The following is a 13,511-nucleotide window of genomic DNA, read 5'->3' on the forward strand; positions in this document are numbered from 1 at the left end:
CATATATTGTGTGTATATATATATATATATATATTCCCGTGAACCTTGAGCAGTTCTATAATGCACAGGCTGTCTCTAGCTGTGTTTGCCATTGCCTGCGGACCCCCCTACTTTGCTGGAGCTAATGACATGCTTACAATAGAAGCATTCCTTGCGCGGCAGCCTGACTCACCTATCATTCCTTTCAGGTTATACAGATTCCTCCCCGTTTCTTCATTGGCTGACACTCCTGCCATTATTGGCTTTACATATGTGTCATGGATTTCTTCCTCAACTGTGGGAAGCAGTGTGCAGTCTCCTGTCAGCACAATAAGACGCAACTTCCTGGAATGACAAGATATCGTTTTAAAGCCATATTTTAAATCAGATTGCCAGTTTTTTGGGTACAATGGATTTATCCGAATGATATGCAGCAACCAGAACTTGAGAAATGGCTCTTTGTCATCGAGTCTACTTTCTGAAATCACCTGAAGAGTCCAGCACAGGATAAGATTTGATATACTGCAGCTTGAGGGGCCATTAAAGATTATACCGTGAAACTGGGACCTGGATTACCTGAATGTAATATATACTGGGAGCAGGAGCTGATGAAGAGGGCACGTCCCCGCCGAATATGCTGCATGTAACAACTACTAACCTCTCTCAGTTGTGAAGCCTGGTAAAGTAAACCGTCTAGCTACAGACTATAAAGGACAGCAATGACTAGGGCTTTTTTATATTTGTTTTCTATATTACCTATTATGTGGCCTCACTGATGGAACGACATCAAAGGGCAATGCTAGAGAATACCAGTCTATGAGTCATGTGGGTCAGTGCTACACATGGAAAAACGTATCTTATTACTAATAATGATTATATATATATGTAAAACATCCATCAGTCATGAGTTACTGTACATTTTAGTGTCACTCCTTTGAGAAAACGAATCGCTGTTGCTGGACTCCTCTCGAGGAGTCATTCTTTTAGATACTAAGCATGGGTCATGTACCTGTGCCATTGTTTTCAGCAGGACTTTGTCCTACCAGTAGTTTACACGTGTCTCCTATTTACTGCCTACCCTGTCTGCTCTTGTGAAAGGGGAAGCCCGTTGACATATTAGTCTTGTGACTTCACCTGGGGCAAAGATTTAATATACTGCTCTGACTCTATATCTATATACCCTGGCTAAGACAGAGTGGATTTTCGGTGCCCCCCTTGAAAATTTACCCACTAGCCCCTATTCCCAGCTATGCCCCTGTCTTCTAGGTCATAATCCTGTATATACATATACAACATATTTACTTTGCTCCCTGATTGATTGTATGAATATAATTATATGATTATAATATTCCCTTATAAATCACTAAGCTTAGGAACGCTATTAAACTTTTTTCTAATTGTTTCTATTTACGTACACACAAAAAACCTCATGAAGCTATGTTTTTCATTTTCAGATAAAATGGTTTGCTCTTGAGAATGCTGCATATTCATCTAGTGGTTGAATTTGTTACTAGACAGCTCTTGCAAATGCTACACATATTACATTCCTGATCCACTTTTGGTGCGATGCACTGATTTTATCTAATTATTGCAGTGTCAGACTGAGGTTCCTTGGCCCACCCAACACTCATATCATCAATAAAGTCTAATAATTTAAAACCAAAGAAATATACCCTAGGGGGAAATGATCAAAGCAAAATGTTTTTTTTCCCCCTGGACCTTTGTGGCCCACTATGGTATCAGAGCCTGGGCCCACTGGAGGATCCTCTTAGTATCTATCTATCTATCTATCTATCTATCTATCTATCTATCTATCTATCTATCTACTATCAAGTTATCTACTATCTATCTATTTATTAATCTATCTATCTATCTCTCTCCTATCTATCTCATATGTACGGTATCTGTCTAGCTATCTTATATCTAATACTAGCAGAAGGACTCGGCTTCGCTCGGGTATATTTCATCTATTTCATTTAATGTTTGTGTGTGTCATTAAAAGATATTCACAGTATCCACTATAACAGTGAGTTCCACAGCACCCCACCCCCTTGATAGTGACCTCCACAAGGGCCCGCCCCTTTAACTGTGACCTTTACAGCACCCACCCCTTAACACTGACCATAGGTTACAGTACCCTTAACTGACCTCTATCATTTCTGGCCCCCTTAACACAGACCTCCACAATGACTGCCCCTTTAACAGTGACTGCCACAGTACCTTGCTCCCTTAACAGTGACCTCCACTGTACCCCGTTCCCTTAACAGTGAGCTCACAGTACCCCACTGCCTTAACAGTGACCTCACAGTACCCCGCTGCCCCTTTAATAGTGGTCTCCACAGTCCCCTCCTCCCTTAACAGTGACCTCCACAGTTACCGGCCCTTTAACAGTGACCTCCACAGTGCCCTGCTCCCTTAACAATAACATCCACAGCACCCTCCTCTTTAACAGTGACCTCCACAGCGGCCGCCCCTTTATTAGTGACCTCCATAGTACTCATTCTCGTTAACAGTGATTTTAACAATAACCCGCCCCCTTAACAGTAACCTCCACAGAGCTCCGTTCCCTTAAAATGTGACCTCCACAACACCCCGCCCCCTTAGCAGTGACCTCTACAGCACCTCACCCCTTAACACTGACCTCCATAGCAGACTCTCCCCTTAACTGTGATATCCACCATTCCCTGCCCCTTTAACAGTGACCTCCACAGCATCCTGCCCCCTTAACAGTGACCTCCACAGCATCATGCCCCCTTAACAGTGACCTCCACAGAAGGCTGTCCCTTTAACAGTGACCTCCACAGCTGCCGCCCCTTTATTAGTGAACTCCACAGTAACCCATCTCCTTAGCAGTGGTTTCCACAACACCCCGCCCCCTTAACAGTGGCCTCTACAGCAATCTGCCCGTTAACTGTGACCTCCACAGTAGTCTGCCCCTAGGGTGGCCAGAGGTCCGGTTTTAGGCCAGACAGTCTGGCTTTCAGACTCCCTGTCCTCCGTCCGGCGCAGGGCCTGGACGGACACAGGGATGTCCTTTTGAACAGCTCACTCTCAGACAGCAGCACTGTGCTGTCTGAGTGTGAGCTGCAGGGAGAAAGTCACCCTCCCTCCCACCCCTGCAGCTGACAGAAGTTGATTTTTACCTTCATTTTTTCAATCCCTGTCGGCTGTGGAGTGGGCGTGGACTAACTGGGTCATGGGCGGGGCTTAGCGGGGTCTAGGGGGCCACCCTACACAGCTCCTCGCCCCTTTAAAGCTGACCTACATCAGTGAAGAAAAATGGCTGGGTTGTTATGGAAACCTGGTGTAAAAGTGTGTGTATGTGAAGACTAAGGACCTGCAAGCTTCTATTGGCTGATAAGGGTCATGTGACCGCGTGTATGGCAGTTGGGATATAAGGAGAAAGACCTGCAGGCTTCTATTGGCTAATGTAGGTCATGTGATGTACCATATTTGCATTTTTTGGGGAATATTTCAGGAATGGTACAGGTACATCCTAGAGAGCCGAGACCTGCTCTAAAACCTTCCCGGACACCTGATGTACCTGTGTGCCAAATTTCGTGATTGTAAATGCGACTATGTGGATTCCTTTAGCGGACATACATACACACACATACACTCAGCTTTATATATTAGATCTGTCTCTTTTCTATCTATCTACCTATCTATCATGTAATTTATCTAGTATCAGACAAGTGGTTGGGGAATGTTGCATCACTTATCCAGGGTGCTGCTGTATTTCCCCTTAGTACCAGAAAAGAATATGTACATACCTTCTCTTGAAGAAGAGAATTATGGTAAATTTGCCAAAATAGAAAAAAATGAACTATGCAATGATTAAAATGTTAACTCAAAAATATTCTTTATTTTGTATTATTTACCCACCGATCAGATATTAATGACATATCTTGAGGATAAGCCATCAATACTGTAATCCTGGAAAACTAGTATAGGGCATCAGACACACAGAGGTCTATGGGTATATTCATATGGTGTGAACAGAACCTAAGCTCTACTACATCAAGAAAAAATGGCATTTTAACGCAAAGATCTAAATGAAGGAACATTGGAAGGAAATTGTCAAAATCCATACTTATCTATTTCTTCACTATTTATATTAGTCTAAGTAACTCATTTCAAGTGTTTGAGCACAAGCTTTTTGCTCAAAATATTTTTAGTACCTTGCCCCAAGCGTCGTAAACATATGGCGTAGTCAGCGGCCGGCAGCTGTAACACAACACCAATCCTGGCAGTTTAACCCCTCTGATACTGTGCTCGATAGCTTCCTCTGTCACCTATCGACAGGAATAATATAATGCAATACAGGAGTAGGCAGCTTGTTACGTAGCTTTTGGAAACAAAAGTAATATAAAATGTTCAAAAAAATAAATGAACCCAAAGCTTAAAAAAACTTTTTCCTTTATAAAATATTTTATTATGGTAAAAATAAAACAAAAAGAAAATACATATTTAGTATCTCTGTAACCATAACAACCAGTTAAATGAATGCGTTATTTGTCCTATGAGGAATTTGGTAAAAAAAGACAAAATATTTTTACTCATCTTCCTTCCCAAAAAATCATTAAAATAAAATCAATATACATGTATGTAGCCCAGAAAAGGTAGCAATAAAAAACATCCCTCATACAGCTCTGTCGACAGTAAAATAAATTCCCTTAATTACAGGCTCCCTCCTGGTCTCTTGAAAAGGACAGAGACCCCCACTGAAATGAATAGGATGGAGGAGCTGTAATTATACCGGCTCACCACTGAGCGCTGCGTTCTTTTCATACGGCTGATTGACGGGGGGTACTAGGAGTCGGATCCCGCTGATCTGATATTGATAAACTTACCTGAGGCTACATCAATATGGGGAAAGCAGAAAATCCCTTTGAATGGGGTTTTCCAGGGCTTTTTTATTCACTGTATATCCTTAGGATAGCTCATCAATATCAGATCAGCGAGAATCCGACACCCAGCAACCCTGAGGATCTGGTGGTTTTCAGTAGCTCCATTGTCCAGTGCTGCTCCCATTCACTTTAAGGTCTACACTTCAGTGTTTGGTCAGTGATTTTCATCAGTGATTTTCAGCCCAAACAAGGTGCGGGTCCAAAACACAGAAGAAGTGCAGATTTTTCCATTCTACCTTATCAATGGAGCCTCCATTCCTTGTTTTGGTTGAAAAATCACTGATTGAAATCACTGAAGTGTGGACTAGGCCTAAGAAGAGCCGCACTGCAGTAACCAGCTTCATCCACTACACAGTGGACCTGCTGAGAGCTATATGTCTGGGACCCCTACCAATCACATATTGATGGACTATCCTAAGAATAGGCCATCAGTATAGAAGGACTGGACAGACCTCTTAGGATAGTATTAAAGGGGTTCTTAGAGACTAAGAACCCCTTTTCTTATATGCAGGCAGGGTGCAAGGGTTAAATCAAAGTCCAGCACTCCTTTCTCGACCTCTTTTGGTTCCTGCTGGGCCAAATGCGTGATCTACCATCTACATACAGGTTACTTCTGACAGCCAATCAATGGCCTTAACAGCGACATTACCATTGGGCTGTTGTTGCCAGAGGTTGGCATGTAACACTTAAAGTACAGCGAAGGCGCTGGTGACAGGAGAGTCTTTTCTTAACACCTGCTCCCTGCCTGCATATATGAAAAAGACTTCCCAGTCCGTAGTACCCCTTTAATCTTCTTCATTACGAATGATATTGCACAGCGAGAGCAATTTCAACTATGAATCTATTCCATCTTATGATTCATTCTACCAGCATTATAGGAATGTTGTATTAAATTTCTGGCATACTTTCTACTGGTTGTTTAGTCATTTATTATTACCTAGTTTATAGGCTTGGTCAGATACACTGCATGCATATATGTTCTATGAGTCCTGCCAAACTTTAAGTGAGTCAAAACATATGGGAGGCTCAGGCAGCCTGGCTAAAATATACAGTATATGTTTGTCAGCCATTTTGATATAAGACTTGGATGTTAAAGTTTTTACACTTTACTCAATGATCTGGTGCACTTTCTTCCCTTTCTGTGGGTGGGCAACAGCTCATCAAGCACTTACATCTCCCAGGATGTATTGCAATTAGCTCTTGTTAATAAGTAAGGATGAATGAATTAGAGGTATCTGGGCTGCTTATCCCGCATCTTTATAAGAGCAATGCACCAGCATTGAGGGGAGGAGAAGAGAGCAGGGGGGAAGATACTGAGCATGGTAGTCCACCACTGAATGCAGGAGAAGGTAGATATGAAGGATGAACCACAGGGGGCGCTACCAGAGAGGAAATTGTAATAAACATAAAAAAAAGAATATTGTCATATTTCAAATGCCCTATTCATTGCACAGTAATACTTTTTGGTGTGATAACCCCTTTAACAAAATGCATTACGAAACCATCATAATACATTTAACTCGTTTTACTATGGGATATCTCTATGCCTCATGCTTACGACAGTGTACATATTTCGGCCCGCAAACAAAGGATCTGCAATGTACGAATACCTGCCGTGTGCATGCTGTAGTTTTCTCACTCCTATCAGTAGAAATGACTATTCTCATCCACCAAAACTGACCGAAGGCAACATGTTCTATCATTTACAGAACTGAAAAACGGATCCACAAAAAACACTGAAGTGCATAGCCCAATAGAAATGAATGGATAAGTGTGCTATCTGCAAAAAATGCGGATTGCGCATGAATGAAAAATACCATCATGTGCACAAGGCTTTAGTGTACGGCCACACAGTCGGGTTTCCTGATGCAGTTTTGGAAGCCAAAACCAAAAGTGAATAAAAAAAAGATCAGACATATCTGTCCTTTGTACTTTCTCTCCTTTTATGATCCCCTCCTGATTTTGGCTTCCAAATCTGCATCAGGAAACCTGCCCATGTGGCCGTACTCCTAACCTGTAGAGGCATGAATAAATTGTAGTAACACTATGGTGGCAAAGTAGCAGGATTTTCATCTATTTGGATAACTGACACCTGTCATATCACTAATGTGTAAATGTACGTACATGACACCTAGCGATTGTGGTAAACTTGTGGCCAGAACACAAGTGACGTATATGTGAACTCACAATGCTTGTGTGGTAAAAAAATAATGTTCAGCTTGATATAAGCATTTGTAAACTTGTAGATTTCATATTATTTTTCTGCAGGACTTACTGATATACTATAAGCTTCAGTATGTCCATCCGGAGTCTGAAAAAGAAACAGCAGAAGACCTTCAAAGTGAAGATTGTAACAATGGAGACAGAAATGGAGTTACATTGTGAGGTACTTACTCTTAAATAAGTGGATATGATGACAATTGGCCAGTATAAACAGACTTTAGGGGACGGCCACATGGGGTGGATTTTCTGCATGTGTTACATGTGGATTTGTCATGGACTTTGCTGTGGATGGTGACAAAATGTCCTCCACATTGCTAGTACTAATATGCTGCAGATTTTCTGCCTATTCTGCATATCCGCCATGTATAAACATTACCTCGCAGTTAGGTCATTTAGTCAAATAACTAGTGCAAATGAAGATTAACCAATTCGAGATCTGGCCATTTTGTTTTTTTCAGTACTTGCAGCTTTGATAGTCAAAATCTTTTTTATTTTTCTCTGTCACTTAATTTTTGCTTTTTTTTTCCAGTGGTACATGAGTTTAATTTTTCTGTATTCCTTTTTTTATTTTACAGTTTTTTTATTTTTATTTTTTTTATACCTGGGAAAAATTGTGTGTTTTTCACACTGTTGTAGCACATTTTTAAATGGAGTCCCCTTTCCATTACAGTCTTTTTGATATTGGGAATATATCATTTATTGTCAGGGGTTGAAGGCTATAGTGGTAGCATTCTTTTTTTTTTTTTTTTTTTACACATTGTTCCCCCCACAAGGTCACACAAAAGACCTTTGGAGCAGTTACATTTTCTTTTTGCTGATTTTTTCCGTAACTGGGGGTATACAGCTTCAAAGGTCTCACTGTAGAGCTAATCTGGATCTGCTAAGACCCAGCAGGTCCTGTAGTTACCCAGCGATGGAGATTACATGATCGGTAGGACCAGAGCTGGAAGCAACAGGGCCACTTCCTGAAATGCATACACAGGGTTCATCAAAGACTTTGTAGAGAGCGATGGGGAAGGCAGGGATGGTAAAAAAAAAACAAGTCTGACTTCTCACTGACAACCGGTTCTTGCAACTAGACAATCTGTGTGCAACTGCCTTTTCTGAAAGAACTTCAGAAACGTCTTTGCAGAGATAATTTAAAGTCTATGGAGCGATCCGGAACTGGTTAACAATAAACAATAAAACTATCAGCAACACAATCTATAAATGTAAATGGAACTCAACGCAGCATTTACCTTTATAATGGCCATTGCTTTGTAGTGTGTGGATCACACAAGAGCTGTCGTAAGGCAATAATGACATTTCTTGTCTAATGTATTGGGGGATGACTCCCTGCTGGCTGTCAGGATCATCCTGGAAAACTAGGTAATGATCTTCTGAACTACCAATTTGTCAATGGTTAAAAACTTTTTGTGTTTAAAGGCAACTTAAGAGGACAAAATCATTATAGTTGGCTTGAAATCAGTGTCATTTCCACAAATGAAGAGCAAATTGCTAATCAAGAAACTATATACCCAGGGGTACACTTGGATAGGGGTTCCTCGTACTCATAAACTTCCCTCTGAGAAATTCAGTAATAAAGTTGTAGTTAAAGTAAAGAATCTTTCTGACACCACTTACAAGCATGGGATTGGAGCAATGCATCAGAAAATCAACCTCTATAAATCCAATTTTAGATTAAATAGCATAAAAGGGCTTATCCAGGACTTTAATATTTATGACTTAAGTAAGGAGCAGGTGAGGAATGGTGTGGAGTAAATGGCAGGTGGAAGCATGTATTTAAATAGAACATTAAAGGGCATCTGTCAGAAGATTTGTACCTATAAAACTGGCTGACCGGTTTTATGTGCTCTTGGCAGCTGAAGGCTTCTGTGTTGGTCCATATTCATATGTGTCTGCATGGCTGAGAAAAATGATGTTTTAGTATATGCAAATTAGCCTCTAGGAGCAATGGGGGCGTTGCTGTCATACCTAGAGGCTCTGCTCTCTCTGAAACTGCTGCACCCTCTCCATTTTGATTGACTAAGGAGAAGTCAGGGCCAGGCGTGATCACCTGTACACTGCCTGGTCCTGTAAATCAACGTGCAGAGGTCAGGGCAGTTGCAGAAACATATATACTTGGTGGTTCTGGACACATTGGGCATTTAATGGTTACAGTCACTCTCATGGGAGTCATGGCACTCATAATGGTGCTCATGAAAAGGTACAGTTCTTTGTCACGCAATGTAGTCCATCCATGAGTCTTGAGGGGACCTCCCTTTGGCAGGGGCACCCATTCTCTTGCAGCTAACTGTGGCATAGTACAGGCAGACTGGAGCTATCTTACCAGCCCTACCCCTCAGTGTGCTGGACATTCTCATCCACTTTCCTGCAGACTCCACTGTGGTGCTCAGTTTCCTGTGACTGTCTCCTGATCAACACTGCCAGCATTTGTCCCAGTCAGGACCTTGCTTCTAGGCCTGGCCTGCAGCCGGTGCATCTGGGCTTGAACTTTGGCCCAATCTTTGGTGAATCCCTGGCTGGGGACTGCACTCAGCCTCTGGCTCTCCTATAATAGCAGTTTGTCAGATACTCTGGCACACCCTTAGTTGGGGTTTGCAGTGCACTCATCATCCCAGCAGGAGAGTACACCTTCTTGCAGGATATGCTGTTTTCCTATGTCTGACTGTTGTTCTGCCACACCTACCACTGCAGCAGGATCCACTTTACTCCCACCCCCAGCCGGGGGACGGAAGTGCACCATGTGGCATATGACTTGCACACCAACACTTATATGAGGGCCTGCCTATTGTCTTCCATGAGTGGATGATGCACTATCTATGTCACTGCTCATTATTCGAAAGGTCCAGCCCATTTTTAGAAGGTGGTCTGAAACTGAACAGCAGCTCCATTAATGGTGCAACATCACTATCTAGTGGACAAACTGTGACTGGGTCATCATTACCTTCCATTCTATTTCCTGGCAGAGAGAGCAGTATAGCGTCAGAGTGGCAGCAGCGCTCAGGACAATGGGCAAATGGCGCTGTCTTCAAGGTGGGGACATTTCCCCTGCCTTAGGTTATGAATATCAGATCAATGTGGGTTCAACTCCAGGGACTTCTGTTTGCAGGAGTTACTGAGAGCTGTTCCCATTCAAGTGACGCTACACAGTGTACAGAGCTGTGTGTTCTGGTGCCTGGTTCCGGTGTACAGTAACTAATCGGTGGGGGTGGCAGGATTCGAACTCCTGTTAATATGATACAGATGAACTGCCCTAAGGTTATCAATATTAAACTCCTGGAAAACATCTTTAAAGGGGTTGTCCAAGTGTTTAATACTGATAATCTGATTTTTTTCAAGCTGGCAGTTCAGGCAGGTATCCTTTCTTAGGACACATGTCCTGTCTGCTGCAGCTGGTGGTAGTTGAAAGTTGAAGGGTAGAACTGAGCATGTGCGTCCACCTCAAAAAGAGCAAACAGCAGGTGGCGCTATACAGATAAATTGCATTGAATAACTCAGTGGCTATACTAAATTATTAATTATATACAAGTACAAAATTATTCAGATACAAGTGCTGGTTTGAAAACGGTAGAGTATTACTTTCTGGGAAAACCCTTTTTATTTATTTTAACAATTTTTTTTTCATCTTACCAATGAGGCTTCCTGTGCCCTACATTATAAGGCTCCAATGCATGACGTAACCAACATCTCAGCAGGGTGCAATGGTAGGCTACCAACTTTAGAATAAGGCAGTTTTGATAAATTGTGGTATTTGGGGAAAATGATACAACAGCGATATCTGTTGGACATGATATATTTATACTAGTGGCACAACCCCTTTAAAGGTCAGCATGTCTTCCACATAACAAAGCAGAATCCTCTCATTGTTCATACTAGAGAGTGATATCACTTTTGTAAAGTTCACAAAGCACTGTCATGACATAGGAAGGGCTCCATCCCTAACTTTCTCTTCATGACTAATACATGTTTTTTCTGCTGCCTTTCTGTAATACATTACAACCTGTTAAAACATGTACACTTGTTGACTTGTACAAAGCTGCTTGTTGGCACCATTGACAGGCCCTGAAGCCAATTCATAAAAGATCATAAAAAAATACCATTATGATATTACTCTGATCCTTGGCGTTAGAGTAGTAACTCTGTGACAGAATTGTAATACCAGATAAAAAAGATTAATAAACCAAAATCTAAAGATCCACCTACTGAGAGGAAGCATGACTAGACATGAAAAATATGTATCAAAACATAAGAATATTTTTGCAGCTCTCACCTTCGTTAAATGCTTCTGAAGCACGGACACAGTCTGGACTCAGCCTTTATACAACTTTCAAACAAATAGATGAAGTCCAGCTTCTTTGAAATGCAATTTTCTTTATTTCAAGCGGTAAAATCCATAAGCAGAATACAGTGTAAATCTAAGCGTTTCGGATTTTACTCATGTGAGTAAGGACCAGGATTTTATTAGCTATACTTTTACTTCTGTACCTAGGATGGATATCACAGTCTTCTGTCCTCATAAATGCAAATGAGATGTGCGATTGTACTGGAGAAGTAACGTAACCTTTTATTGTCATGACCTTCAATTCATCGTTTGTTCGATGACCCCATACAGAGTAGATTGCTCTATTGCTCTTATGTGTATGGGGAGCCCCTGCCTCTCCCTTGGCAGATGATGCTGGGTTCAAAATGGTCTGCCGAGTTGAATTTCAGCACCTGATACTTTTGTTCCCCTGGGAGATAAGCCACCGACAGAGGTGTCTGGCTGCAGCTTTCTCCTCTCTCCCCATTGAATACACCTACATGTTCAGATAAGCCAAGCATGCATATGTATGGTGGAGCAGGGGCGTAGCTATAGGGGAAGCGGCTGCTTTGGGGCCCTGACCCAGAAGGGGCCCATTCAGGAGGAGGAGGACTAAAAGATTTTGTCAGGGCCCCCTCAACAGTATTACACAATGAAATGATATACAGTGACAGTATAGACGGATGGAACAGCTGCCGGGCCTGGTCTGAGAGAGCGATCTTTACTAGCCACAGGAATGGGGGCGGCGTGAAAGGAAAGGGTCACTAAAAAAAATTACTGGGGGAGGGGGGCCCAATTCAAAAATTTGCTGTGGGGCCCAGTCATTTCTAGCTACGCCACTGTGGGGGAGTCAACAGGGATGGCAGCTGGCCGAACAAGCATTTAGCCAATAGCTATTCAAAGTATATGGGCACCTCTAAGGCTACTTTTACACTTGCGGCAGAGAGATCCGGCAAGCAGTTCCGTCGCCGGAACTGCCTGCCGGATCAGGCAAAATGTATGCTAACTGATGGCATTAGTAAGACTGATCAGGATCCTGATCAGTCTTAAAAATGCCTGATCAGTCGAAAAAATGCATTGAAATGCCGGATCCGTCTTTCCGGTGTCATCCGGCAAAAACGGATCCGGCATTTATTTTTTCACCTTTTTTTCAGTCTGCGCATGCGCATACCGGAAGGACGGATCCGGCATTCCGGTATTCTGAATGCCGGATCCGGCACTAATACATTCCTATGGGAAAAAATGCCGGATCCGGCATTCAGGCAAGTCTTCAGTTTTTTTAGCCGGAGATAAAACCGTAGCATGCTACGTTTTTCTCTTTTGCCTGATCAGTCAAAACGACTGAACTGAAGACATCCTGATGCAAACTGAACGGATTGCTCTCCATTCAGAATGCATGGGGACATACCTGATCAGTTCTTTTCCGGTATAGAGCCCCTGTGACGGAACTCTATGCCGGAAAAGAAAAACGCAAGTGTGAAAGTAGCCTAAGCTGGTCAGTCATACCTGGCAATGTTCATATAACCATTCTCACCAGCCACAGGCCAGACTAAACTGGGAGTCGGCTTACAGAAAAAGAAGACATCACAGTGGACTGCACAGAGTGGCAAATAATCATACATATGTATTTTCAACCAACCATGGGCAAAAGAACTGATCAGTTTTATCCCCATGTATTCTGAATGGAGAGCAATCTGTTCTGGATGCATCAGGATGTCTTCAGTTCAGTCTTTTTGACTGATCAGGCTTTTCAGAAAACCGTAACATGTTGTATTTTTTACCTCCGGCCAAAAAACCTGAACACTTTGACTGAACGCCGGATCCGGTCTTTTTCCCATTGACTTGCATTAACGCCGGATCCGGCGCCGTGTGTTCAGTCAAACCGGATCCAGCTTTTGCATGTTAAACCCGAAAAATGTGAAAAAAAAGTTAAAGTACATAAATGGCGGATCCGTTTTTTCCAATGCATTTTTTCATTGTGATCAAAATCCTGATCAGGATTCAAATTTAATCCGTTTTCACACGTTTTTCCGGATCCGGCGGGCAGTTCTGGTGTCGGAACTGAACGCCGGATTTAAACAACGCTAGTGTGAAAG

General features: G+C 42.3%; 1 protein-coding gene across 1 annotated transcript in view; it reads left to right on the forward strand.

Annotated features, from left to right (window-relative positions):
• Positions 1-280: 280 nt before the first annotated feature.
• The window catches only part of LOC120995540 (merlin-like), a 74,831-nt gene continuing 61,600 nt past the window's right edge, over positions 281-13,511 (forward strand). The window contains exons 1-2 of the mRNA XM_040424813.1: positions 281-658; positions 7,158-7,275. Of these exons, the coding sequence (XP_040280747.1) occupies positions 7,186-7,275 (90 nt within the window). The 5' untranslated portion in view covers positions 281-658; positions 7,158-7,185. The remainder of the gene's footprint in view (positions 659-7,157; positions 7,276-13,511) is intronic.

This window comes from Bufo bufo, chromosome 3 (genome assembly GCF_905171765.1).
Source record: "Bufo bufo chromosome 3, aBufBuf1.1, whole genome shotgun sequence".
In the NCBI taxonomy this organism is placed as follows: Eukaryota; Metazoa; Chordata; class Amphibia; order Anura; family Bufonidae; genus Bufo; species Bufo bufo.